Source organism: Peromyscus leucopus, chromosome 19 (genome assembly GCF_004664715.2).
Source record: "Peromyscus leucopus breed LL Stock chromosome 19, UCI_PerLeu_2.1, whole genome shotgun sequence".
Taxonomy (NCBI): domain Eukaryota; kingdom Metazoa; phylum Chordata; class Mammalia; order Rodentia; family Cricetidae; genus Peromyscus; species Peromyscus leucopus.
The window spans coordinates 32,877,271-32,902,711 of NC_051079.1; the positions used below are offsets into that span (position 1 = coordinate 32,877,271).

The following is a 25,441-nucleotide window of genomic DNA, read 5'->3' on the forward strand; positions in this document are numbered from 1 at the left end:
TCATCAACATATTATAAGCCAAAATAGGGAAATTCCCTTGGAGCAAATTGCATTCAATTGTGAAGCCGATCAAAAGAGCCTGATGCTTTGCTGGAAACATTTGCTGGAGATGTGCATTGTCCTCACAAGACAACTAGAAACATTTGCTGGAGATGTGCATTGTCCTCACAAGACAACAGATGCACGGGCCACATCAAAACAGGGTGCAGACCATAAAGACACATGCTTGCCAGAGTCAAACGGAATTCCTGGTGGGAGATTTTTCTGGAATAGTCCCTAGGCAGTGTCCGTGCGGAGGTTCATCAGGCCACTTGGCAGAGGGGAGGGCCCATGCTCCCACTAAGTTCCCAGGCAGCTTCCCTGGTGCAGTCTGTGAGGTCCTGAATAATTGACCAAGTTAACATCACTCTAAAACTTCCATCCCATCTACACTGAACAGGAAACAATCAATGGCCTGCTCCTAGAGCACCACTCAGCCGACTCTTCTTGGTGTGTTTGTTTGGTTGGTTGGTTAGGTTTTTTGAGTCAGGATCTTATTCTTTAGCCCAGGCTGACCTTGGGTCTTTTAGCAATTGTCCTGCCTCAGTTTCTCCAGTACAAGGATTCAGGCATGAGCCACCATGGTTTGCTTTTGAAAAATGCAAATAGTCCTAGCAAATATATTAAAACACCATTAAAGCTGACCTATGTTTTAGAAATGTTTGCTTTCCTAATCACAAAGGTAATGAATGTTGACTGTGGAAAAGACTAGCAGAACACTCTGTGAGTCGAGGCAGTGACCTGGAGGCGAGCTAACAGAGTGTGACACACAAGGGAAAGGTTTGTCTGTCCCTTCAAACTGTTCTCTGACAATCGCTTCTAGTCATTTTCCATATGCATCCATGTGCTTAAATAATTTCTAAATCTATACATTTTTATTTTAAAGGCTAGGAACTCCATGAAAATTAAAGAATTGCTGTATTTTTTTCCTGTACCATTCTTGGTTTCTTTTACCAGCATCCGCATAGAGGATGATTAGACCACTGATGCAGGTTCTGAGATGGTCGCACTTGCTGTGCTGGGGATGTCTGTATGTCAATTGTTCTGATTGGTCAATAAAGAAAACCTATGGCGTGGCTAGCAGAAGTATAGCGGACTAACAGAGAGAGAAAAAAAGAACAAAGCAGAAGGGTCACTGCAGCGCTGCAGGAAAAGCAGCATGAAAAAATACCGTAAGCAGACTGCGTGCAAAGATAAATGGATTAATTTAATTATGGAACTGACGTACGTGTAGCTTTTCTTATATGACTAGTGTTTACTTCAAGATAGGCAAAATCCCACCTGAAGGGAGTCTAGTCAGCTATACAGAAAGAAGGGCAATTGGAGGGAATACATGACCTTCTCTTAGAGATCTGAGGTGAAATTAAATGACCCAGTACTCGGAACAGAAGGCTACCCAACAAACCAAATTAGCTTAGGCAAGGACTGGGTGGCAGGCAGCCAGCTATCAGAGATCTCCTATTCACTTCTCCTGTGGGAAAGGGTTGGGTCAAGGGTCCCTGATTTGGAAGTCAAAAGTGACTTCCAAATTCTACATAATACCTGTCAATGTGACTTTATTTCAGAACATCCTTTGTAGACTGGATGGCACTATGGATCCCTGAGCTCAGCCTGGACTTAGCTTAGGTGAGCTCCCCACAATGACCTGCATCTTAAAAGAGAACAAACAGGGGGCTGAGGCAGAGACATGAGACCCAGTGAAGGTCATGTGGAGGGAGACGAACACAGAGAATGGCTGCTAGTCAAGAGCCTTGGGCTTCAGGAGTTCAAAGAGGCAACGAAGGCTGCTCCTTTCCAGCTGAAGAGAGGGTGTGGCCCTGCTGCCCACATCTTGATTTGGAACTTTGGAACCCTGGAAATATTAAGAATAACTTTTTTTCGGGGCTGGAGAGATGGCTCAGAGGTTAAGAGCACTGGCTGTTCTTCCAGGAGACCTGGATTCAATTCCCAGAAACCACACGGCAGCTCACAACTGTCTGTAACTCCATTTCCAGTAGATCTGACATTCTCACACATGCCAGCAAACTACAAATGAACCTAAAATAAAAATATATAAATCTTTTTTCAAGACACTATATTTGTAGTGATTAACTGATAAACCAGTCTTCTATTGAAGCTGTTTTTATTAAAGGAAAAACGTTATTTTTTTCCCTACAAAACATGGGATTTTTTTTTTTAAATTGGGACAGCCAAAAATCAAAGGGTATCTGATGGGAAAACTGGCTCGTCTAGAAAAGCCACACATCACCCTGACAGCCCTTCTGACTTGGGTTCCTCAGCCCCAGGCTCTGACCCTGAGAGGCTATTTTCTTGATTCTCAAACTTAGTGTATAGCTAATACCCATGCAGATGTAGGGAAGTTGATTCTGCTTCAAACACCGGGACTCTGGTTCCAGTATGAAGGGGTGTTAACAGGGAGTATCAGCTGCAGAAGGGAAGGGCGTCTCTCCTTCACCGGGCAGGGTGGAAAAGACAGTGGACTCCTGCTTCTTCCTGGTTCGTATTTAAGGGTTTGGGCTTGTTTTGTGCTGACTACATTGACAGAAGAGAAAGGACCGGAGCAAGGGGGAGGAAGACAGGAACTCTGCTGAAGGGGCAGATGGGAAGCAGTAGGGTTTCCAATAGTGGAGAGGGAACAGAGATGCTTAGAGGGGCTCTTGCAACCACCCAGATGCATGGGATTTTGGTCCCTTCACACATGGAGACTCTGATGGAGTGTGAAGGTGAGAGACTATCTTCAGACAGAATTTCCCGTAGTGACAGCGGTATTCCGTAGCAGCCATGTCTACCACGGTAGCATCAGATTGCATAGGGTTACCCTGAAAGCACTTGTAGTGTGCCTCGTTTACCCAAGGGGATGAATTTTAAATTGTGTTTGATTGGAATTCGTTTCAATTCAAACTGGAATGGTTGTATGTGGCTAGTTGTTACTGTACTGGTCAGAACAGCTGTATAAATAGTCAAGGGAATTAAACAGCTGTCCACACTTGAAGCTGGGTGACATCATAGATCATGGTATTTCTCAGTGCAGTGGACACACAAACACATACACACAGCCCCTTCCCACCCCCATACCCCACACCCCCGCCATTCCCAGAGAGAACAGCCAGGGCTCTGGAGGGAGACCCTGTCTTAAATAAATAAGTAAGTAAGAATTAAGTAATCAAACTGAAGGAAGATGATCAGAGATAAAAGCATACAGTGAAGAATTCTGGGTGTGGCTAAGGCCTAGGGAGGAGGAGGGGTAGATAGCGGCCATCTAGAGAGGACATGGGCAAAGGGTCAGTAGAGGACCGGCAGCAGAGCGTCTATTGGGGACAGGAAAAGAGGGCATAAGCAGGCAGAAAAAAGGGGGTGGGGCTAGGAGCCTGCAAAACTCTCACCTCAGGGTGCATTTTCTCTGCTAGGTATAGTAGAGGCAATTAACAGATGTTAGACACGAGGAAGGAGTTTAACCTAGGATAATGAAGTAAGGAAAGATGTGGGGCAGGCAAGCTTACACAGCAACACCACGGGCTCAGCTGAGCTTCCTTCCATTCAAGTCAAGACTGGGAAGATGTTTTCTTCTAACTCTAAAGTAATAGAAAAGACAAGATTGTGCACGGGGCATTCATAGAAATAAGAGTGGGGTATATTTTCATAAAGACCAAGTAGCAGGAAGGCGAACCCCCACTGAAAAAGAAACGGAGCGTTCTGTGGTGGATCTGAAGGGAGGTGGCAGTATCTCCACAAGATGGGCAGTGGGGATTGGATCCACGTTGACAGATTCCCCCAAGGACAAATGTGAGGACCAGGGCTGAAAGCAGCTGCTCAAAGGTTGCTGCTCCAGTAATTGCACACAGAGCAACTGAAAACTTCAGCATTAGACGGCCTTGGCTAAAGCCAACAGACACCCCTATTAACAATGCATGGAAATGCTGGATGGAAAAGGTACCTCCGTGAGAGAGAAACTCATTGCCAAGGTTAAAGGAAGGACAGTAAAGTCTCCAGGTGGCAGACACAAGCGCTGACATTACAGAGGCTGGGAAGGAGGGGACATTCAGGAGGGCAAGAGACAGGGAGTAGGCTCTTGGGCTGAACAGTTCTGTGCCCAACAAAGTCTGAAGGTTTCCTACTACGTCTGTCTGTGAAAAGTGAACAGAACAAGCTGCTCTACAAGCCCAAAGAATCTCTCTGGAGCTGTGAAGAAGGGGCAACTATAAAAAAGAAAAGTCCCAGGCTAGGTGTGGTAGCACATGTCTATAATCCCAGCATTAAGATTGTGGAAGGACTGTATGTTCAAGCTGACCTCAGTCTACACAGTGAGGCCCTATCACTACATCAGTAAGTCAAAACCACCAAAGATGTGGTATAGTTGGGTTTCAAATCCTGTATACTGAAGGACCTCAAACACATTACTATCTAACACTGGTGTGTATCACTAAGCCTCCTCCAACCTTAGAGGACACCAAACTTGAAACTCACCCAACCTAGTGTCACTAGACATCAGAAGACTGGAGCTTGTGACCAGGAAGCTGCCAGATGTGGAGTGACAGTTGTAGAGAGAAAGGAGGGAATGAGAGAGGCAACCAGCTAACCCAGAAGAATCTGCCCCAGATAAAAAGATGAGCGCAGACTATATCACAAGAGCTGTATCCAGGATTCATAAAAGAATAAAGGGAGGAGTTTTTACAAAGAGGAAGAAGTAATGCCCAAAAAAAGGGGTGGAAGGTTGAGCCTTCTTTTTGTATTTTCTTTTTTCCTGTACTCAAGTCTCAGTATGTCACCCACACTGGTCTCAAGTCTGAAAGTCTGCCTCATGAACCCTGGGATGACAGGTGTGGACTACGACACCAAGTCTGATATCAAATTTGAAAAGACTTTCCCTTTTGAAGGACCCAAGGACAAAGTATGGGTCTGTTGCATTCACCACTGAAGTCCAAATACAGCTAGAAACTTGTCCCTATAAAATCTAATACCTGGAAGACTGTGGTCCACATCCTCATCCCCAGCACCTGTACTTAGCAAACAGAAGTTGAGATAAGAGGTCATCCTCAGTCATCTGGGCCATGGGAGAAAGGAAACAGAACTGTCGGGTAGAGTCTTGAAGATGCTGTGTGTCTTGCCTGGAAGCTGGAGGGAGAGGTAAGGCTTCAGAGGGCAGCTGTCCCTGGCTGCTGTGTTGGCAGGGGATTCACTTTTCCCTCAAGTTTCCAGATGTCTACAGTCCTGCTGACATCTGGATGTTAGCAAAAGTGACACATTTTAGAATTCTGACTGTCAGAGCTGAATGTTAATAAATTTGAGGTGTGAGGTGTGGGAGTGTTTTGCTTTGTTGAGACAGGGTCTCATTGTATAGCTCTGGCTAGCCTGGAACTAACTAGACCAGGCTAGCCTCAAAGTCACAGAGATCAGCCTGCCTCTGCATCTCAACTACTAAAATCAAAGGCATGGGGTACCATGCCAACTTAATCACTAAGTTGATGATAAATTGCTACATCATCCATAGGGAATGATATAAATATTGACACTAAGCAACACTCCAATATTAAAAAAAAAGTCGATCTCTCCGAAGTTGAGAGTAGAATGAAAGTCGTCATTCTGCTGGAAGTTAGAAAGGCTGGAGGTTAGTGGGGTGGGAATGACGGAGATCATTTGATCAGCTTTAGTTAGGGAAAAGAAGCTCTGGTGTGTACTGCATGGAAGGTGATTGTCTTAGTTACTTTTGTACTTCTGTGATAAGATACCATGACCAATAAAATATATAAAAGAAAGTGTTTAATTTGGCGTTTACAGTTTCAGAGAGTTAGAGTCCATGATAGCAGATCAAAGTCATGGCAGCAGGAACAGCTGAGATCTCACATCTTGATTCACAAATAGTAGGGGGAGAAAGAGGGAAGGGAAGGAAAGGAGAGGAGAGGAGAGGAGAGGGGAGGGGAGGGGAGGGGGGGGGGGGGGGGGGGGGGGGGGGGAGGGGAGGAGAGGGGAGGGGAGGGAGACTGGGAATGGCGAGTTTCTTAACCTTTAAGCCCAGCCCAGTAACATGCCTCCTTCAGTGAGGCCATACCTCCCAATCCTTACCAAATAGTTCCACCAACTGAGAGCCATGTGTTCAAAGGTCTGAACCTATGGGGGCCATTCTCATTCAAGCCACCACACAGGTAATGATTATGCTTTCAAAGAGCTTGAAGGAAGGTTTTTAATTTTTCATTATAAAGTTAAAAAGAAACATCTCTGAGCAGATATGTATGTCTAACCTGATTTTATATTACTCAGTGTATATACACTGAAACACCATATTACCATAAATACATTTTGCATATTTTAATACATCAAAAATTTGAGTAATCATAAAAAAAGTATGTTTAAAAGTTAGTCTGGAAATGGTTCAAGTACTAATCACACAAGCAAGAGCACAGGAGTTGGATGTCTATAACCCACTAGATTCAGGGTGGATATGGTGACCCGCCTGTAATTACAGCTCTGTAAGGCCCAGACAAAGGCCCCAGAGCAAGGTGGCTCACAAGACCATCATATAGACAAGCTCTGGCTTTGACTGAGTAAGGGTGATTAAAGATGACTCCTGATATCAACCTCAGACCTCCACAGTATACACACATGTTCTCTTTTTCTCTCTCATGTTTAGGGTAATCTATCCCCATGTGCAAAGCTGCCTTCTTTCAGCCCAAGAGGTTCCATTTCTCAGAAAACCAGTCTCTTGGTGGAGATTTTTAGAAGACTCTTCATGGGGCCTTCAAATAAGAAATGAGAATCCAAGTGTAGAAAATACAGGTTTATTCTTAGGAAGCTAACATATACAGTGTTTTAGGCAAGTGCTACGTTATCACCAAGAGCAATCTGAGGTGGTTGGAGCAGACCACAAAAGAGGAAAAGAAAACATCGACCTTTGTTGTTCTTTGGCCCAGGAAAGTAGCCAGATCTGGCTGTCAAGTGGCTACACGGGAGAGAAGTGGGTGCTCTGGCTGCCCTCCCGCTTTCTTCCCAGATTTCTAATACTCGGACAGCCATTTCCTTTATAGTCAAGAGTTAGCCCTGAACAATCTCACAGATAGAGCGAGGGCAGGGATGGAGGGTCAAACACAAGTGTGACAACCAGAGGCATGACCTCAGGGTCTCCTCAGCACAAAGTGTGAGCACAACCTTCCACGGGGACCTTGGAACCACTCCCAAAGAGGTGGCAGAACCAGGGCTCTGAGCAGCTTCTGCCAGAGGTCCCACAGAAAGCTTCCCCATCATTCGGCAGGAAGGGAGTGTGGGTGTGCTTCCTCAGCGGTGTTCCGCTGGGCTTGCATCACCTGGAGTAACACCCACCAAGAGCTTTCTCCTGAGATCAGTTTGTTTTCACATAGGGCTGTCATAGGATGCCAGAAGAGGAGATTGGTTGAGACCTGGGGAAACTGACAGCCATGTCACTATTAACAGAATAGTTACTAACTGCCAGTCTGTGTGGGAGGAAGGAACAGGATGAAGAAGAGGGTGGAGAGAGGACACAAGAAAGCAGCTTGAGGAAGAAATCAGTGAAGAGTGCATCCTGAAATGAGACTGCCAGAGTCTAAATTGTGGGGCTATTAGTTAACATCAACTATGGTGCTGGCCCGAGAGTCCAAGCACAATGCGGACTCCCGTGGAGAAGGAGGTGGAACTCAGTTCAAGACACACGGAAAAGAACAGGTAGAATGCAGGATGTAAGGAAGAAATTGTTACCATCACCTTATGCCGTGGATATGTACAACTTTCTAAAGAATAAAAGGCTTCCAAAGGGAGTGCTCTGGTCTATTTGTTTCAAGTCTACTTGATTCAACAGGGCATGGATTCACTGCCTTTGTGGTCCCAGAATACCTGTGCTGCCAAACAGCCTGAGGAAGAAGTTGATCATTTTGGCGGTATGGCAGCTGACCTAAGCAATTGAGGTCAAAAGGGCAAACAGTGTGGAGAAACTTGCCAGCACATTTCTCTTTGGAGTGTACTTCTGGGCCCATTATCCTTACCCACCAACCTATAACACTGCAACAACTCTCCAGTCCCTGAAGCCAGGAATTGTCTCCAGAGCATCACTGTGACCCCTACCTGGCCAGATAAGACTAAGCATTTATGAAGAGCACAGAAGAATGAATGAACAAGTGTTTCCTTTCTTGAGTCATTGATTCTACTTTGCTGAGCTTGAACCACTTTTGTAAGTATAAGGAAAGAAGTGGTCATATTACAGGCTACTCAGAAACAAATGATTATCTCATGCAATAATGAACAGAGACCAATCATGGTATTTGCCTGCTGTCCTTTAGTTACTGCTCTGCCAAGCAGCCCAATTTGTTAACTGCCTGCATTAAAGATCTAATTTAATTAAATCTTGAACAAGGCTCAGAAGACCTATGGAGAGCACTTGCCTTAATTGCAGGCAGGGGCAAGCACCCATTTTATTGATCTAGTCCAAGTCGAAGCAATGAAGATGGGCAAAGGGAAAAGATATGGTCCCAGTTGCTTTTCAGGCAACATGGATGAATTTGTGGCCCAGAGCTGTGACAGAGACAGAAAGGCAAAACAGCCACACACTATGCAGACTCAGAGACCAAAATGAAACTGAGCCTTCTTCATTCTCCAAGACTGCAGATCAGGCAAACATTAGACCACAGAGAGAGATCCCTCTTCTCGGAAATGACATGTGCTGGGTAGTGTGGGGTGGAAAGCTTCCAGTATTTAAAGTCTAAGAAAACTGCATTCCAAACGCATTTAAAAAATTCTTTAAGAGTCACAACTGTCTAGAAATGAAAAGAAGTTAATCCAGCTCTGGGGTAAATATACAAATTCCAGAGGATTTTTGAAGAAATCAATGCACATTCCTTCAAATTTTGCTATTTGAAGATAAATGAGGTGCACATTACATAAATTTATACTAACTGTAACAGTGGTACAAACAGATGGGTAAAAATGATACCTATTTTGACTGACATGTGTATGAACTCACACGTGCATGTATTTATACTTAATTGCTCATTGTCCAGATTAGAGATATTCAAATACCTAAGGATCCTTATGGATAAAAAGAAGATATAAAGGTAAATCTTCCATATTACTCAAATTTTGATTTTATTCAAAACAACTACACTCATTTGTGAGTATTTACTAGATGCTGAGCACAGTGTAAGTATTTCATGAGTATTATTTAATCATCCTGAACCAGGTATCATCATCAAATTCATGATGAAGGAAACCGGCCCAGAGAGGTCAGGTATCTTGCCAAAGACTCAGAGTACCTTTGCAGGTCAGACTGTGAGTCCAAGAAGTCTGATTCTGGGGCTCTGGTATATGATGTCCCTCCAGAGTACGGGGCTCTTAATGCTGGCCTCTAGAGCTGGAAAAAAATGCTCGGGATGGAGGGGAGACTGACTTTTTTTCTTGTTAGTTACAACCAAGGGCGCTCTGTGCTTCACTAACCCATGTTAGAGGGGAAAAAATTATTTTCAACAACAATATATGGTTACATTGAAGGCCCACATTGCTCTTGCAAATATATGAGCCATCAGCATGCATACTGCAAGAGCAAGCACACACCTAATTAGACTATCAGTCACGAAGATCGGGAGTGTGACCCAGGAAATTACAGGTGGTGTAGGCCTCCCTGCTAAGTCAACATCATCACGATCCCAGACACAGTCTTGCTGACTGGGAGGTTTACAGCCCCCATGTGCGTGCCCATGGGGACTATCAGATACAGCTGAGTTCTAGAAACATGCTTATGTGGGTTCAGAAAGATGTTGTCCAGACAGAGGCAGGAGAGTGGCTCTGTAATTATGACATTATCCACAATGGCTGACAGAGTTGACAGCCTTCAAAACTAGTCATTTAATCCATATCTACACCCAATAAAAATTAAAAATACTTGTGTACAGAGTAAAAACAGAATGACTGAGACTAGAGAGATAGCTCAGCAGTCAACACTGGCTTATTACTCTTCCAGAAGACCGGAGTTCAGCTCCCAGCACCCATGCTGGGCAGCTCACAACCACCTGTAATTCCAAGTCCAGGGGATCCAACCCTCTGGCCAACACTACAGGCATCTGTACTCTCTCAAGTGCAAATACTCATGTATGGGCACACAGACATATACATAATCAAAATAATAACAATAGATCTTTAAAAAACAGAATGATCCTGGACAGTGGTGCACAACTTTAATCCCAGCACTTGGGAGGCAGAGGCACGTAGATCTGTAGGAATTTGAGACCAGCCTAGTCTACAAAGCAAGTTCCAGGGCAGCCAGGACCATTACTCAGAAAAATCCTATCTTGTCAGGTGGTGGTGGTGCACGCCTTTAACCCCAGCACTCGGGAGGCAGAGCCAGGTGGATCTCTTTGAGTTCGAGACCAGCCTGGTCTACAGAGCGAAATCCAGGACAGGTACCAAAGCTACACAGAGAAATCCTGTCTTGAAAAACCAAACTAAAACAACAACAACAACAAAACAAAAACCCAAAAAACCAAAAACAAAACCCTATCTCAAAAAACAGACAAACCAAAAATAAAAACAGAAAAAAAAGAACAATTTACACATGCCAACCTTATTGAAGAACAAGTTTCTTCCCAGGTTAAGGAGACACAACAATGTTAATGGTCCACGAGCCTCCTAGATGCCTCTCATGCAACTCCAAGTGCCCAACACCAGCTAGAACATGGCTGGGGAGCAGCATCCTATGCTATCTCAATTGAGACTGAGAGCCAAGGAAGCCTCATCATTCAAAGTGAAGTTTAGAAAGAGCCATTTCTGATGGAAGAATTTATCCTTCCATCCTGAGTCCAATCATAGTTCAAAGGCCTAGCCAGACAAAGAAGAACTTATAGGCCCTGGCAGGTGGGCATCCATCTTTGGAAAAGTTAGTACAGATGCTTCGCTGTTGGAACACCAGCATCTTCAGTGACAGAAACATGTCCTGTCACTGTAGTTCTGAAACCAGTGCTGGTCCTTGTGGGGATACCTGCCACTCTCTTATATACTACTACGCCTGTACAAACCCACACATGTGCACACTACACAAATGCATGTGTATTCATATATATATATATATATACATATATACACACACAAGTACACAGACACCCATGTATGCATACAGTTATAATAGTCTAGAGAAAAGATTTTTATATTATTCAATATAAATGAGAGGAGAAAATGTGGAAAGAATTAGGAGGAAACGTCTGTTTTCCAATTATGAAAATATCATTAGACTGTCTTAACAGAACATTTTAATTGAACTAGAAGAACATCCCAATAGAGTAGACTGAGACTTGCTGACATGACATAATTTTACCATCTATGCAGATTTAGGATTCCTGAGAAGAGTGTTTTTAATAATCTTAGCTCTACCGTAAGGATCTGAACTACTTTCATGAATGACTTCAGAACTGGAAGGATCTGGCGATTCCCAAGACTGTGATTCCCTAGGATTCCACACTCTGGAGTCTCTCCCTAGGATGTCCTTGGCTCTTCCCGCCCACCCCTCCCACCCCCAGGCCTAAGGCAAGCCTGGCTGCATGCTCACCCTTCTCCGGAGCCTGTCCCGTTCCTCACGGATGGCATTCATAGTGGCCTTGGTCCGGTTCAGCTCCTCCTCTTTGCTGCACAGCATGGCGGTCAGGCTTTCATTCTCTTCCCGCAGTCCAGCCAACTCTTTCTCCCACCGAGACCGCTCCTCAGCCAGGTTGGGATAAAGGTCACGACCAAGAACTCCCTCAATCTCCTCAACTGTCTGAAAAACACGGTCACACATCAGAGCCATGCTAGCTCCCTTGAAAAAGGGGGACAGGAAGGAGCTTGTGAACCCAGGAGTGGGGTGGAGAGTCCTATGCACACAGTGACACCTCTTGGTCATTCTCTCCTCAGGTTCAGATGAGGCTGTCACTTGCCTGCATCATAGTTTCTGCTCCTCAGCAGTCCCCAGAGGTAAGGACAACAGGGTCCCTTCTTGGTGCTGACTCTGTGTGTGGCACCCACGCAATGTTTATTTCCTTTAGGAGCTCCAGAGCTGGTCAATTTGCATCCAGGCAGCAGGCCAGTGAGTGATCCTGATAAGGCCGTGACTAACACGAGGCTGCAGGATGCACACAGAGTCTAATTGTAAGTTTCCTAAATTACAGGCCTTCCGTGAGCCAGCTCAGCAATAAGGCAGGTCATATCACCATTTCACACTCTTGGTGTCACATGAGAATTCAGATGGTGTGAATGAGGTTCCATCCCAAGATGGCAAAGACAAAAATAAAGCTTAGGTGACACAGAAAAGGGCGGGCCCTTAGTAGAGGCTCCCCAGACAGCAGGGATTCAGTTAGTTCACAGGATGGCTATGAACCAAGTAGAAGAACATCTTAATATTATTTGGAAAGTTCTTCAAAACTTTTCATCTCAAACACACGATTCAAGGATCAGGAAGATGCATACGATTATGAAGACTGTCCTCTGCTTGCTCTGATAGCCATTGGTCCATATTGTCCTTTAGAAAGAGCATAGGTCAGCTAGTGTTTAAGCAGAAGGGGACTTGCTGAGCCGAGAGATCACACAGGAATGAGAAACAGAAGAGTCTCAACACTAATGACAGCAGCAGGCCACTCACACCAGCTCCCTGAGGAAGACAGGCACCCAAGTCTTCTTGCCTCTATCCCCATGTGGTGCTTTTTGTTTTTGGTTTCTGGTTTCTCAAGACAGGGCTTCTCTGCATAGTTTTGGTGCTTGTCCTGGATTTTGCTCTGTAGACCAGGCTGACCTCGAACTCACAGAGATCCGCCTGCCTCTACCTCCTGAGTGCTGGGATTAAAGGCGTGCGCCACTGGTGCCCAGTCCCATGTGGTGCTTTGTCCTTCCTTTCAAACCCAGGACAGTCGGTTTGGCTCCGCTTTCACCATAGCTAATTGCCAGAAGTCCCTGCCCACCCTTGATGCTGAGGCCAGCGCTAGCTCCCAAGTTAGCCATACAATCAAATCTGGGGCTTGGGAGACTCCATTGAAAGAAGCACCTGTGAGTGACTGCTTCTCCTCATGCCAAGTCCTATGATCTCTCCATCTGCAACCTCGATGAAGAAAAATGGAAAGGCAGCTGTACTGGTAATGCACTTCATGATTCACCCACAGGCACTACCGCCCTCTTGGGAAATCCCAAATTCTTCCTGACAGAAACTTGGGACTCGACTGTCCCTTCGTATGAGTTCCTGTAAGACTTGGAAGTGTGGGTTGGAAGGCCTAGGCCACTAAGCCATAATGAAGTAATGGAGAGACACCAAAGGTCTAGGATTAAGTAGGGCTTGACTTTCCCATTATTCAGAAAGAGGCGAGGCTGTGCACACGCTGCTGTGAATTCCTCTCACTCAGTCTTTTCTCAGAAGGAGAGGAAAACATGTGAAAGGCGAGGTCAAGACCCAGATACACTGGTTGGGGATGAGGTGACTCAGCCAGACCCTTATCCCTCCCTCTTTGGACAGCACAGATGGAGTTCTCGCAAAGTTGGGTTCTAGAAACCTTAAATCTGTAAGAAAGCATCTAAGTCAACTTGCAACATAAGAATACTATAGCAGCTAGGCGTGGTGGTGCCTACCTCTAATCCAACACTTGGGAGGCAGAGGCAGGTGGATTTCCATAAATTTAAGTCACCCTGGTCTGTGGTACTGGGCCAGTTAGGGCTACATAATGAGACCCTATCTCAAAAAGAAAAGGAAAAAAAAAAAAAATACTACAGTGGACCACACCAAAATGACATAGTTTAATGCTACTAATGTAATGGGTTCCCAGCAAATCATCCTTTTTAGTGCACAGCCCTAAAACATCATGCTCATGGTTGTTGATGTATCCTTCTCCCAAAATAATTTAGCCCAGCAAATATGTATAGGGCTCCTGCTTCTAGCTGATGGTTCAAAATGTTTGTATGGCTTTCAGTGGCTAATAGGTATTCAAGAAAACCCATTGCCAAGAAAGGAGTCTGCCCCTCCCCTCCCCTAACCTCAGAAAGCCAAGTGGAGGGGGAGGGAGGCCCACCTTAATGGCCAAGTCACAGTGCTCGCTGGCTGTGGTGAGCTGCTCAATGTGCCTGTCCACCTCGGCCACCGAGAGGCTACAGCTGCTCTTCTTCCTGCCGCAGACCACACTCTCCAGCCCCGTCAGCACCCTCTGCAGTTCCGAGTTCAGGTCACTGCAGTTATCTGAGAAGGAATGAGGATAAAATCCTTTAAATAGGTAGACTGGCAACACACGCGATGGAAGAACAATGGAGTATGGCATTCCCAAGGTCAACATCATCCAGTCTCATCACACCAGCTGCTACCTAAGGCTTGCAGCCAATACAGACCTTTTATTAAGGAGTTTTAGACTTTGGCCATTTTCTTTTTCTTTCTTTCTTTTTTTTTTTTTCTTTTTCTGGAGCTAAGGGCCGAACCCAGGGCCTTGCGCTTGCTCGGCAAGCGCTCTCTACCACTGAGCTAAATCCCCAACCCCAACTTTGGCTGTTTTCTAGATACCTGCACCACCCAGAATTCTCTTGCCTTTCAGTCAAAGACAACCAACCACATTGAGTTTTTCTAGTATGAGCAAAGCACCCCAGAAGAGACTTCAAACTCTCGTCAAACCCTCTTGTTCAGACCAACACCAATTCTAGAAATTCAGCAAAGATCTCATAACTTCTTTGAACAACAACAACAACAAAATATCAGAATGAACATCGTTGATAGATATTTAAAAAGCTAAGAAACTATTCCTGCCTTCAATAAGCTTCAAGTCTGCCCCTGTTCCTGCCACCATACACCAACTGATAATGTTCCACCTACACAATTTAATGCATTTCCTACACTGGGGGAATAACCAACCTCTAACAAATTCCATAGTTCTCCATATAAATGTAAACAATTCCAATCATTTTAACAATCTAGGTTACTATTAAACTCCTGGATTCTAGGGTCTGGTCAGGTAAGGAAAATTAATTATATGAGTTAGATACATGTTATAAAATAGCTCTCATGTGAACAAAAATCTCTTTAAAAATCAGCAACCATTCTTCTCCCTGTTGTTCTGGAGCCTTCAGTTATTGTAGCAAGTTCTGTGTGGAGGACACTACAGTCTCCTCAAGCAAATCCTTCTCCTCAATCCAGCCTGGGTCCTGCATGCAAGAAGCCGGTATCTTCCCAAATTCCCTCTGGTCACAGGTTCAATGCACTAACACAGACAACTGTTTTTGTTGCTAAGCTTTTGGAGGACTTCAAGAAGATGCTCCGCCTTATGGGAAGTAGATTTCTCAGGACTTTTTAAAAACTAACCTCGTTTGGCTGCCCATATCTACTAGTCTCCTAAACCTAGAGAGTAGTCCAGCAGGAGGCTTTTACTCTAACTGATGCGTGCATGGATTCCATCTTCTCAAAGTTGCCTCTTCCCATCTCTCCCACCTCTGTGAATAGAACCCGCCATGTAGCCAGTTACTCAAGTTGACTCTGAGGCCACCTTGATGCCCTTTGGTGTCACATCCTAAATCCAACCCATCTTCTATCTATAACCTCCATAACTCGTCCTCTGACACTCTCTGCTGACAGAGCTGTGCTCCAAACCACCATCACCTCTCACGTGTGTCGTTCTAATCACTCCTCTCCTCGCGCTGTCGTTAAGGAGACTCTTGAAAGGCAGACTATGATACCTTCCTAGGCCAAACTGGCCAGTGGCTTCCCCTAGCCCTGACCACTAAACTAAGATCCAACTCCTTATCACAGTCGTTAAAAACTCCGCATATCGGAGACTCATGTCCTCAGCCCAGGCTGCACCATGGAATTCGTTGGGGGAGCATTTATAAAATGCCAATGCCAGGGCCCCACCCCGGACCAATTAAATCACAATCTCTGGGGGTGGGGCCTAGATACTGGAAATGTTTTCATTCCTCAGATGGTTCTAATTAATATGCAGGCTGGTGAGAATCACGAGTCTGGCCCTCTGCTCCTCTGTGATCCTCCTCCAATGCCTGGTGTTCCTTTTGCTCTTTCCTACTATCAGGCTTCTCCCTGTCACAAGAAGATGTCAAATTCTGATCTCTCTCGGATGTTCCTCTACCTAAGCTCCTTTCCACTTACCATGCAGCCTCCCCACCAAGATCCTCCTATCATGGGGTTCCCATCTCTGCCCGGTCCCCATTCCACTGTCCTGTTGGGTCTGCAGCAAACATCACTATCTGATCTAACATGTAGGTTCATTATCTTTCCCTTCTAAAAACACACGCTTCTATGAAGGAAGGGACTTTGATCTTCCTCATCACTGCAGCTCAAAATAGAACAGGGGAGGCAATCAGAAACAATTTTAAAAGAGTAAAAATCAGCACTAACTCCGCGGTTTGAGTCAGCAACACAGAGGAACCAGACTTTGTCAGCACTAGGACGCTTTACGTAGGCCTTCAGCTTTTCTTCATGATGCACAGGGGATGCTGACAGCGGGGGAGGGGAGGGAGATACACATCACAGTGGTTCACCTGGACAGGAAGGACAGGGGCTTAGCACCAAATCGAAGCAAAGGGGTCCAAGTGTGGAGCAGCTGATTCTGTTGACACATGGTCCAGTCTCTGAATGACCATTCACGCTCAGGTGCAGGTGTGGACGAACACACCTTCCCAGATCTGGACATGCTTATCAGTAGGACTAAGAATAAAAAAAAAGGAGCTTATCGTCAGCTACTCCACACTTGGCTCACCCAGGTCCACCTGACGGTGTGGCGAGTCACGCTGGATGTGTCGGCTGAACAGATCTCAAGAGTACCCAGGTTCTCAAGGTGGCAGCCGGGCTTTGGGGAACCGCAGGGAGGGCAGGAACGAGGGTTCTGTCAGTATTTCTCATTCTGTAGTCGGACAGTGGCTGAGCCCTGACCACAGTCTGGAGGCACAGTTCCTCCATGAACGAGAGACTGTTCTCAATTCTGATAGGCTCACAAATGCGCGATGGCCACACTAAAGTCCTTCTCTCGGGGACACGCCACTAGCCTGGCAATGTTCTCCCTAAAGAGCACAGTGTCACACGGGACTGTCAGAAGAACAGATGGAAGAGGGACATTTAGGTGGGCATACAGAGCCTGATACACTGGTGTGTACTGGAGAGCCCAGCCCGGGAGAGAGAGCCATAGGAGGTCTTCTTCAGCTGTGTCGTGTGTTTGAGGCAGTCTAGAGTACATGAGACCCAACATTCAAATAATAAATATACTCAAATTAGTCTGTGTCCCTCTGTTCTAAAAGGAGAGCTACAACGGTTTTGGATTTTTTGATTTGTTTGTTCATTTGGTCTTAGGAAGGCAAGTGTGTAGCTGCTAGGCGATGAGTCCTCCACCCCAGTCTGTTATTGATATGTGCTCCACTGATTATCTACTGACGTGCCACTGAACTCTGCCACTGTGCTCCATTTGGCGATGAAGGGACGACAAGGTGGTCAGGCTACCACGAACAGATATGGATGTTGGGGTGAGGCGCTGTCGCCAAGCATCTGTCCTTCACCACCACTCATTTATCAGTACTGCTCTAGACAGGGCAGATGGGAGCTGGTCACATATTCTTCCAAATATTTACCTATCATAATCACAAACTTCTTCATTTGGCACAATCCCACCCCAGCCAGAAACTGGACCTTCGATACCAAAGGCTGAGGTAGCTGAATACTGCATGAAAAGTTAACATCTCTAACAGTAAGGTGTTTCAGACAGAGCAGAAGGTCTTCAGTGAGATAGTATTCACAATAAAACAGAAGAAAAGTGAGCACTCCTCACAGTTCAACAAGATATATGACACTCACATCTTCAGTGAGGTAGGCAAGAGGCCTCCCTCAAAGGACCCATCTAGGCTTGAGGACTTTAGTTCACCCACCCAAGGTATATGGGGTTGGTAGGAGAGCAAGAACCATGACAGAAGCTTTCTATGGTCAGGGCCATGTCACCAACTACTGCAACCAGAATAGGTATCTATGGGCATACAACCACAAGCCTGTACACTGACTTCCTAGTTACAGCCAGAAGCATCAACAGAGGGCAAATAAATGGGGACTATTAACTATGAAAGGACTCTGAGAAAGTAAAGGGTCTGTATGCTAATTCCAGGACTAGAATGTGAACAGACTTTGAAAACATTATGTCACATGGAATAGGACAGGGGCAATGATTCTACTTTCGTGAGATATTTAGAAGAAGCAAATGCATAGAGACAGAGAGCAGAATAGAGCCTGGGAAGGACATATTGAGCAGTTACTGTTTGGTGTGTGCAGGATTTAGGGAATACAAAGGATAGTGGTGATGGTCATCAAACTATGGATGCACTTACAACCCCTGAACCGTTCACTTAAAAATGTTTACCATGCTATATATTATCACACACACACACACACACACACACACACACACACATATCCACAACAAAAATAATAAACATCTATCAGTACATAAACTGGGAACACAAAAGCTAACAAGCATGCAGGAAATAGAAAACATCACCTTCAAGTTTATGCTTGGTTCATTAAAAACGTCTGGGGTGGTGTGGAGGAACAAGAGAAATAGATACAGGAAACCTCAGTACCTGATGAGAGTTACTGACTTGTTAATACTCCAGGCCACACGTAAGGTACCCCCAGCAAAGGGCAGCATGGAGGGGACTTCAGTCATGCTAAGCCTTCTTCTACGGAGAAGGTGAGGTGATGGCCCTGCCCTGCCTCTGTGAGACGGGAGGCCCTCTGTATTGAACACGCATTCTTCCACACAGCTTATTTATATCATTCCTTAAAGGAAACAAAGAAACTCGAGGTAGCTTTTGACAAGTCACGACATCTAACAGCGGAGGGCGGGCAGCGGGAACAGGGCAGACTCTGGAGGCGAATCCCGAAGACCACAGCTGCAGGGGATGTTTTTGTCTGTTTAGCCCTGAGCTTTCTGGCTGCCAGAGAAAGAGTGAATTAGCTCCTGTCAGCAGGGAGGAAGCATTCCAGTTTCACAAGAGAAACGACGTGTGTTTGGCTATAGAGCTGCAAGAACTCAGGCACATGGACTTCATATGTATCGTGATGTAATGGGGCCATGTCTCACGCATGCAGGTCTCACAGCTTCTTTTTATGCTAACCTTCAGTGGGGAGAGTCTCAGGAGAGCTAAGCTCAGACAATCTAAGCGTTTGGCCCTCTGATATTTAATTTTTCTGTAACGGTGAAACAGAACATGAAAGAATAAACAGGGCTGACCCCTCTTTGGACTAGAGGGGGCCGACCAGGCAGTAGCAGCCAACGATGTATCTATATACCTGGCCAGCTTCAGTGTCTGGAACTTTTCTTTTCTTTTTAAATTTGGAAGTGGGTTTTGATTCATTGTTACCATTCAAAGTTCACTATAATTTATACTTGTATTTATACAGTTTATACAATTTCTTCTTGGAATACTGGGTCTGTAACTGCCAGACCCGGCACAGCAACCACCAGAGCGGTCAACGCCTCAGACCTGGTGCGTCCATGGTGCTGAGCGTGCATGGCTGCCCACCTCTGTCGGGGTCTGAAGCTCCTCCGATATTTTGCTATCTTATCTAAATGTAATTTTCCCTGGACAGATTCTGGTAGCAACTGGAGAACCAACAGTCAGGCTCCATTTTCCTGAGGATCTAGGGTAGGTGTTTTCAACCTGTGGGTCCTGATCCTTTAGGGGTCCAAATGGCCCTTTCATAGGGGTCGCCTAAGACCATCAGAAAACACAGATATTTACATTATGGTTCATAACAGTAGCAACATTACAGTTATGAAATGCCAACAAAAGTAATTTTATGGTTGAGAATCATCACAACATGAGGAGTTGAGTATTAGGAAGGCTGAGCACCACTAATTTGGGGACTTAAGCTTGCTTTGTTACTGTTTAGCAAAGGGCCATATAGCTTGGAGATCTGACAAGAATGGAAGAGAACATCCGCCCTCACCAGTCTTCTCTCCTGGTTAGACGCTTCCTACTGTGTGACTATGGCTTCTTTCTCTCTCAGAACCACTGGGAAAATCCTAACCCAAATAAACGGGTTCAATATTAAAAACACCTCCCTAGTCTTTCAGATTCCCAGTAGTTTCTCCTTTTCTAACGTTAATCTGTTTCAAAACATAGGTTCTAAATTTGCCTCACAGTTAGTGTTCAGGTATTTATTTAGTGTAGAAGTACCTTGTTTCTCTTTCCTTTGGGTCTTTTATTAAAGCTTTGCCCTGAAATCCCATTTTCTAAGAGGCATCTGATGGAGGCATCCCATTTCCCATGATCCCCTGTGCCCTGGAAGCAGAGACAGCTGTCACTCAACAATGTGTTTCTATATGCTCACAATGCCAAGCACGGAGGAGGCAGCCTGATAAACAGTGGATGGGGTAAAAGTGCAAAATAAATGAAAGACTTGTTTAAGGTCAAGTTTCAAAAGTATAGAGTTTTTATCTTCTACTTGTTAATCAAATATCGCCAAATTTAAGACCTACCAAGTGACCTATTACAAATGGAAAAAGGCCTTCAATTAGGATCTCTGAGGTGAAAGCTTCCAGTGAGGTAAGAGATATTAGCTATAGTGAACTTTACTGGGTGCTGTGATGCTAGGCTAGAATAATATGGGGCCCCTTCTAAGCGTCAGCACGTATGTTGCCCACATCTCTGTACTGACTGGCTACACATCACGCCTGGTGTAGAGCAATTTAAGCACATGAGATGGGACTAGGAATACTGCTGAAAATGTGAAAGGACACAGGTTCAATCCTTAGCACTACACAAAACAAGACAGAACAAAAACAAACAAAGAAGGAAAAAAACCTAAAGGTTCTCCGAGCATCAACACAAACTTGGTGTGAAGAGGTGTGATGTTTCATTCTGGGGATGTGACAGTTCCAATCCTCCCACAGATCCAAAGCCAAAGCCAGGAGGTGATGTTTCCTTGCTATTGGTCCACAGACAAAACATACAACATTAAAAATGACAGAATAGACTTCCAAGTCTGAATGGCAAGGAGAAGTCTCAGAGAGGAAAGGAAAAGTGTCCCCAGATATCTGCTTTAGCCCACACTGTCTGTGCCTACTGAAGTCAAGAGGACTTACAAGAAGCACATCTGGGCCAGGTGGTGGTGGCTCACGCCTTTAATCTCAGCACTTGGGAGGCAGAGGCAGGCGGATCTCTGTGAGTTCAAGGCCAGCCTGGTCTACAGAGTGAGATCCAGGACAGGCACCAAAACTAAACAGAGAAACCCTGTCTTGAAAAACCAAAAAAAGAAGCATGTCAACATAGTCTTAAAACATCTCAACAGCACCAATAATGGAGCTGGCACTAAGGGCGTCTTAAAGATGATGGGAACACACCATCACCCACATATATTCTTGCAAAAAAATAACAAAACAAAACAAAAAACCCTAACTTCTTATCTAATGAGAAAGCAATCACCCCACCCAGAAGAAGACAGCAGCGCACTAGTTTATAAAATATCAGCACCTTGTTCCAGAGTAAAGGAGGGAGTGCTGAGAGACACTGTCAGCAAATACAGCCTGTGAGTCTTGACTGGATCTGGATTACACAACAAAAGACCCTCGTGCGACAGCTGGGGAAATCTAAATAAGGGCTAACACCCCTCGGTGGTTAATCTAGACTAAGAGTTCATGGGTGTTCATCTGACCGTTTTTGTTAGGTTTGAAGTCTCTCAAAAGAAAATATTGTGGGGTGGGGTACGGCATCATCCTCAACAAGAGAGCTGAAATAGGGTAGATACTCGAAGGTCTGGATTCAACACAGAACCACCACAAAGATCCCCCTTTTGACATAGGGCAAGGCCCTGGCAAGTGTCCCTGTCACAGGCAAAGGGGCACAATGCAGGCACTTCCAAGCTGGGGGTTCTGAGGACAGCAAGCTATTCCTACTCATGCAACATCTCACTTCCGTGTTTCTTTTCTCAGCGAAAAGGAGGCTGTATCTTCACTCTGTTTCAGCAGTCTTTTTCTAGCCTGAAATTTGTCTTCATATTTGCTGACGTCTCTATAGATTTCTGACAGTTTGTTTCAAATGTGGTTGTAACTATGAAGACATAAAGATCGTCAAACATCAGCTGCATGCAGCCTCCCTCCACCATGGGCCAGCCCAGCTGTTCTAGGTGTCTCTTCTAGGTCCCTCCTCTGCCGTAGATTATGTATATCCCCAACTTCTGGTATGAAAACACTGGGAATACCTCCTGGAAAGCAAGGCTCTGGTGACGTATATATACGTGAAAGACAGCTCTGATTCACATCTCACTGTTTATGTAAGAACCAATCACCTAAATAGCATAGCTGAAAAGCAACGTAACCCCCAGCAATGCAGAGGGTGTGTGTGTGGTAGGGCGTGGACCTCTGGGGTAGCAAGAGGTAAAGTTTTGGCAATCTGAAAGATAAGTCTTTTGGGCCTGCCTTCTGGAGTAACTCGGGTCTAAGAAGTAACTCTGAAGACCTGAATGCATGTTCAGAGATGAACTGCAGCCTCTCCATCCTCACTATGGCTGCAAGGTCCTCTGCCATGGTCACAGGTCCCTGTGCTGGTCTATAATCATATCCATCCACTCCCATGCCAAACAGCGCAAAGAGTCCTTTCTCAGCACTGATCACCCATGGCAGCTCCAGAGCCCTGCTCAGAGAGAAGAGAGAGAGAGAGAGAGAGAGAGAGAGAGAGAGAGAGAGAGAGAGAGAGAGAGAGAGAGAGGATTTATACACACACACAAGCTCTATCAAGCAAGCATCAGCAATATAAAATACTTTCTTAGAGCAATCCTACTCCCCACCATGGCTGGAGGAGCCTGGATTTTGTTTCCAGTATAGACTAAACAGGCTTTCAAAGCCTTGTCTGGTTTTAAGGCAAAATATGTCATGAGTTTCAACCAAGGAAAACATAAATCAACCTTAGGAGATGTGGTCTGCTTAGAAAACAAAGAATGCTTATTACAATAAAATAGGAATTCATAACCTCAACAACAGTGGGAGCTGGTCCTGAGTAAACTTTGAAGATCAGTCCCTTCCCATTCTACTCATTCACATCCAAATCTCTTCAGGAGGCTGAAAATTTACTGACCGGTAGCATGTGAGAGAAACACAGCACAATGAAGCAGAGTAATAGCCTTTCCTGTTTTCAACTGTATTTACCACAAGGAAAAGTCTAGAAAGATTTCTGGTAGCCACTTCAGTTACTCAGCCCTGCTAACATTTATACAGAGTTTTATTTTATTTTTATTGTATGTGTATGGATGTTTCACTTTGCTTGTATGTCTGTGTACCACAGTGCATGCCTGGTACCTGCAGAGGTCAGAAGAGGGTGATGGATCCTCTCAAAGTGGAGTTACAGATGGTTGTGAGCCAGCATGTGGGTGAAAATCAAACCCAGGTCCTTTAAAAGAACAGCAAATGCTCTCAACCTCTGAACCAACTCTCCAGTCCCTTATACCCAGTTCTTAATTGATCAGGTTCTGGTCTCTGGGGAAAAGGTCACCTTGGTAAGGCGTCCACTGAATCAGTGTTCAAAGCCATGCTTAAGACTTGAACCTCAGAGTGACCCTCACTGCAAACCTCCTGGGAGAAATTAAGTTGCTCAAAATAATTAAAAAGAAGAAGGTGTGGCAGGCAAGATTCGATCCTTTTGCATCAACTAATCAGACTGCAATTGTAGTCCAGCCTAGCACTGCCGTCCTGGGAGCCGGTTTCTCAAAGCTTCCAAGCAAGTTACAGACTGATCTCATTGCTGAGGGAAGACGAGAGACCCAGCCACCCCAGGAAACACGGTTTTCCAGAGTGGCCTTAGGGTTGTAAAGGCTGCCTTTGGAAGAGTCCTCGTGCTGGCCACTCAACCTTGACACTTTCAAACATTTTTTTTTTCTTTTCTGAAGCCATTAGGCCTCATCAGCCAACCATCCAGCCAGGAAAATCTGACTTTTACATTCAACACATTTCATGGTTGCAGTCATGCCAAGAAGCCAGGTTTTGTGTGTAAAAATTCCTCTTTGGCTAGCCTCCAAAAAATGACTCCCACTGAGGGAAACTACCACTGGTCAATCACAGCAGCAAGCAAGGTTTCCTGTGTGAACAGCGATGAACTCCAGGGATGGACCCATCTCCCATTAGAACTCAAAAGAGCTCTCCAGATCCTAACCCAGAACAGCCCTCACTAGTCACACAAAGTCAATCTGATCGGAGACGTTGTTTTGAAGCAATGGCTCCAGCCAGGCTCGGTAGTTCCATTACTGAAGCCTGTAGAAGAGCATGCTGGAGAGAACACCACTCTGACACATGGGATGCTGTGAACCTGCGTGCGCGCACGCACACACGTGACCATGCCGGGCATGGCATGATCTGGCCTGGGAGTGCTGCTCCCCATCCTGAGATCAGCAACATCTCCTTCAATTACAAATGGAGCACAGTCAGGCCAGGTGCTCGTGATTACACAGCTGCTCCCATAATTCTCCCATCAGGACCGGAGACCTCAAAGGACAGATGGCAGGAAGCTCAGCAGCAACTGCAGGCATTGAACCGTCCAAAGAGGCATGCAGGAGCAGAGCCATCCATCTACAGAGACCCGGTAACAACAAAACACCTCTCAGCTTGGACAAGTGACTTGCCTTCCTCGAACTCTTTTATCCTTGGGCCTCCTTCCAAGCTGAGCACCGATCACAAGGGGTGGATATAAAGACACCACACCGAGCCTGTGATCCAAGCACATAAGCTGCTATATCCATCTGCAAATTCCAGTGTGCTACTAGATACAGAAAAGGAGAATTCTACACGACGATTCCTACCTCGGTTCTGTTGAGTCACCTTGACTTTCAAAACAACTGTGTGACAGGGTTTGAAAGGAAGTAATAGAATTTGCTTTCAAGCGCACTGTGCCGGGGAACATTCTCCTTTACTCTGTGGCTGGGGTCTAAGCTGAAGTCTAAGTTCCTTGTTTGGTCCTCTGGTCCTAGGACAGTGCTCAAGAGCCATTGTCCAGAAGGGGCAGCCAGGCTCTAACAAGTGGTGTTTGAAAAGAAAAGAAAAGAAAAGAAAAGAAGAGAAAAGAAAGGAAAGGAAAGGAAAAAAGGGGGTTTTGGACAGGGTAAACATATGACTTACTGTTATTGTTTTTGTAAACTAGCCAAAAAAGAAAGAAAGAAAGAAAGAAACCTGCAGCAAAGTGCATCTAAAACCCAGCTTAAGAAACCTCTGGGTTCCTAATGCAGGTTCACAAATATAGAAACCATAATGAAATGGATGCTTTTTAATGATTTCCTATAATGGTGTTTATATATGGAAGCTTTTTACCCTATTGAAGCAATTTAATTGGAAAATGGCAAAGGAATAAGAGGCAGGCAGCCAGTTCCAATCAACAAACAGGCTGACTATACTCTGCGCTGCAGTTTAATGAGCTCTGCCAAGTTGTCCCGTAAGTGCCTGCCTTCTTC

At 45.2% G+C, this 25,441-nt stretch overlaps 1 protein-coding gene across 1 annotated transcript in view; it reads right to left on the reverse strand.

The window, feature by feature from the left end:
* The window catches only part of Mcc (MCC regulator of WNT signaling pathway), a 96,402-nt gene that overhangs the window by 53,175 nt on the left and 17,786 nt on the right, over window positions 1-25,441 (reverse strand). The window contains exons 3-4 of the mRNA XM_028881750.2: window positions 14,049-14,212; window positions 11,573-11,779 (exon numbers count right to left, since the gene is read on the reverse strand). Coding sequence (XP_028737583.1) covers window positions 11,573-11,779; window positions 14,049-14,212 — 371 coding nt within the window. The remainder of the gene's footprint in view (window positions 1-11,572; window positions 11,780-14,048; window positions 14,213-25,441) is intronic.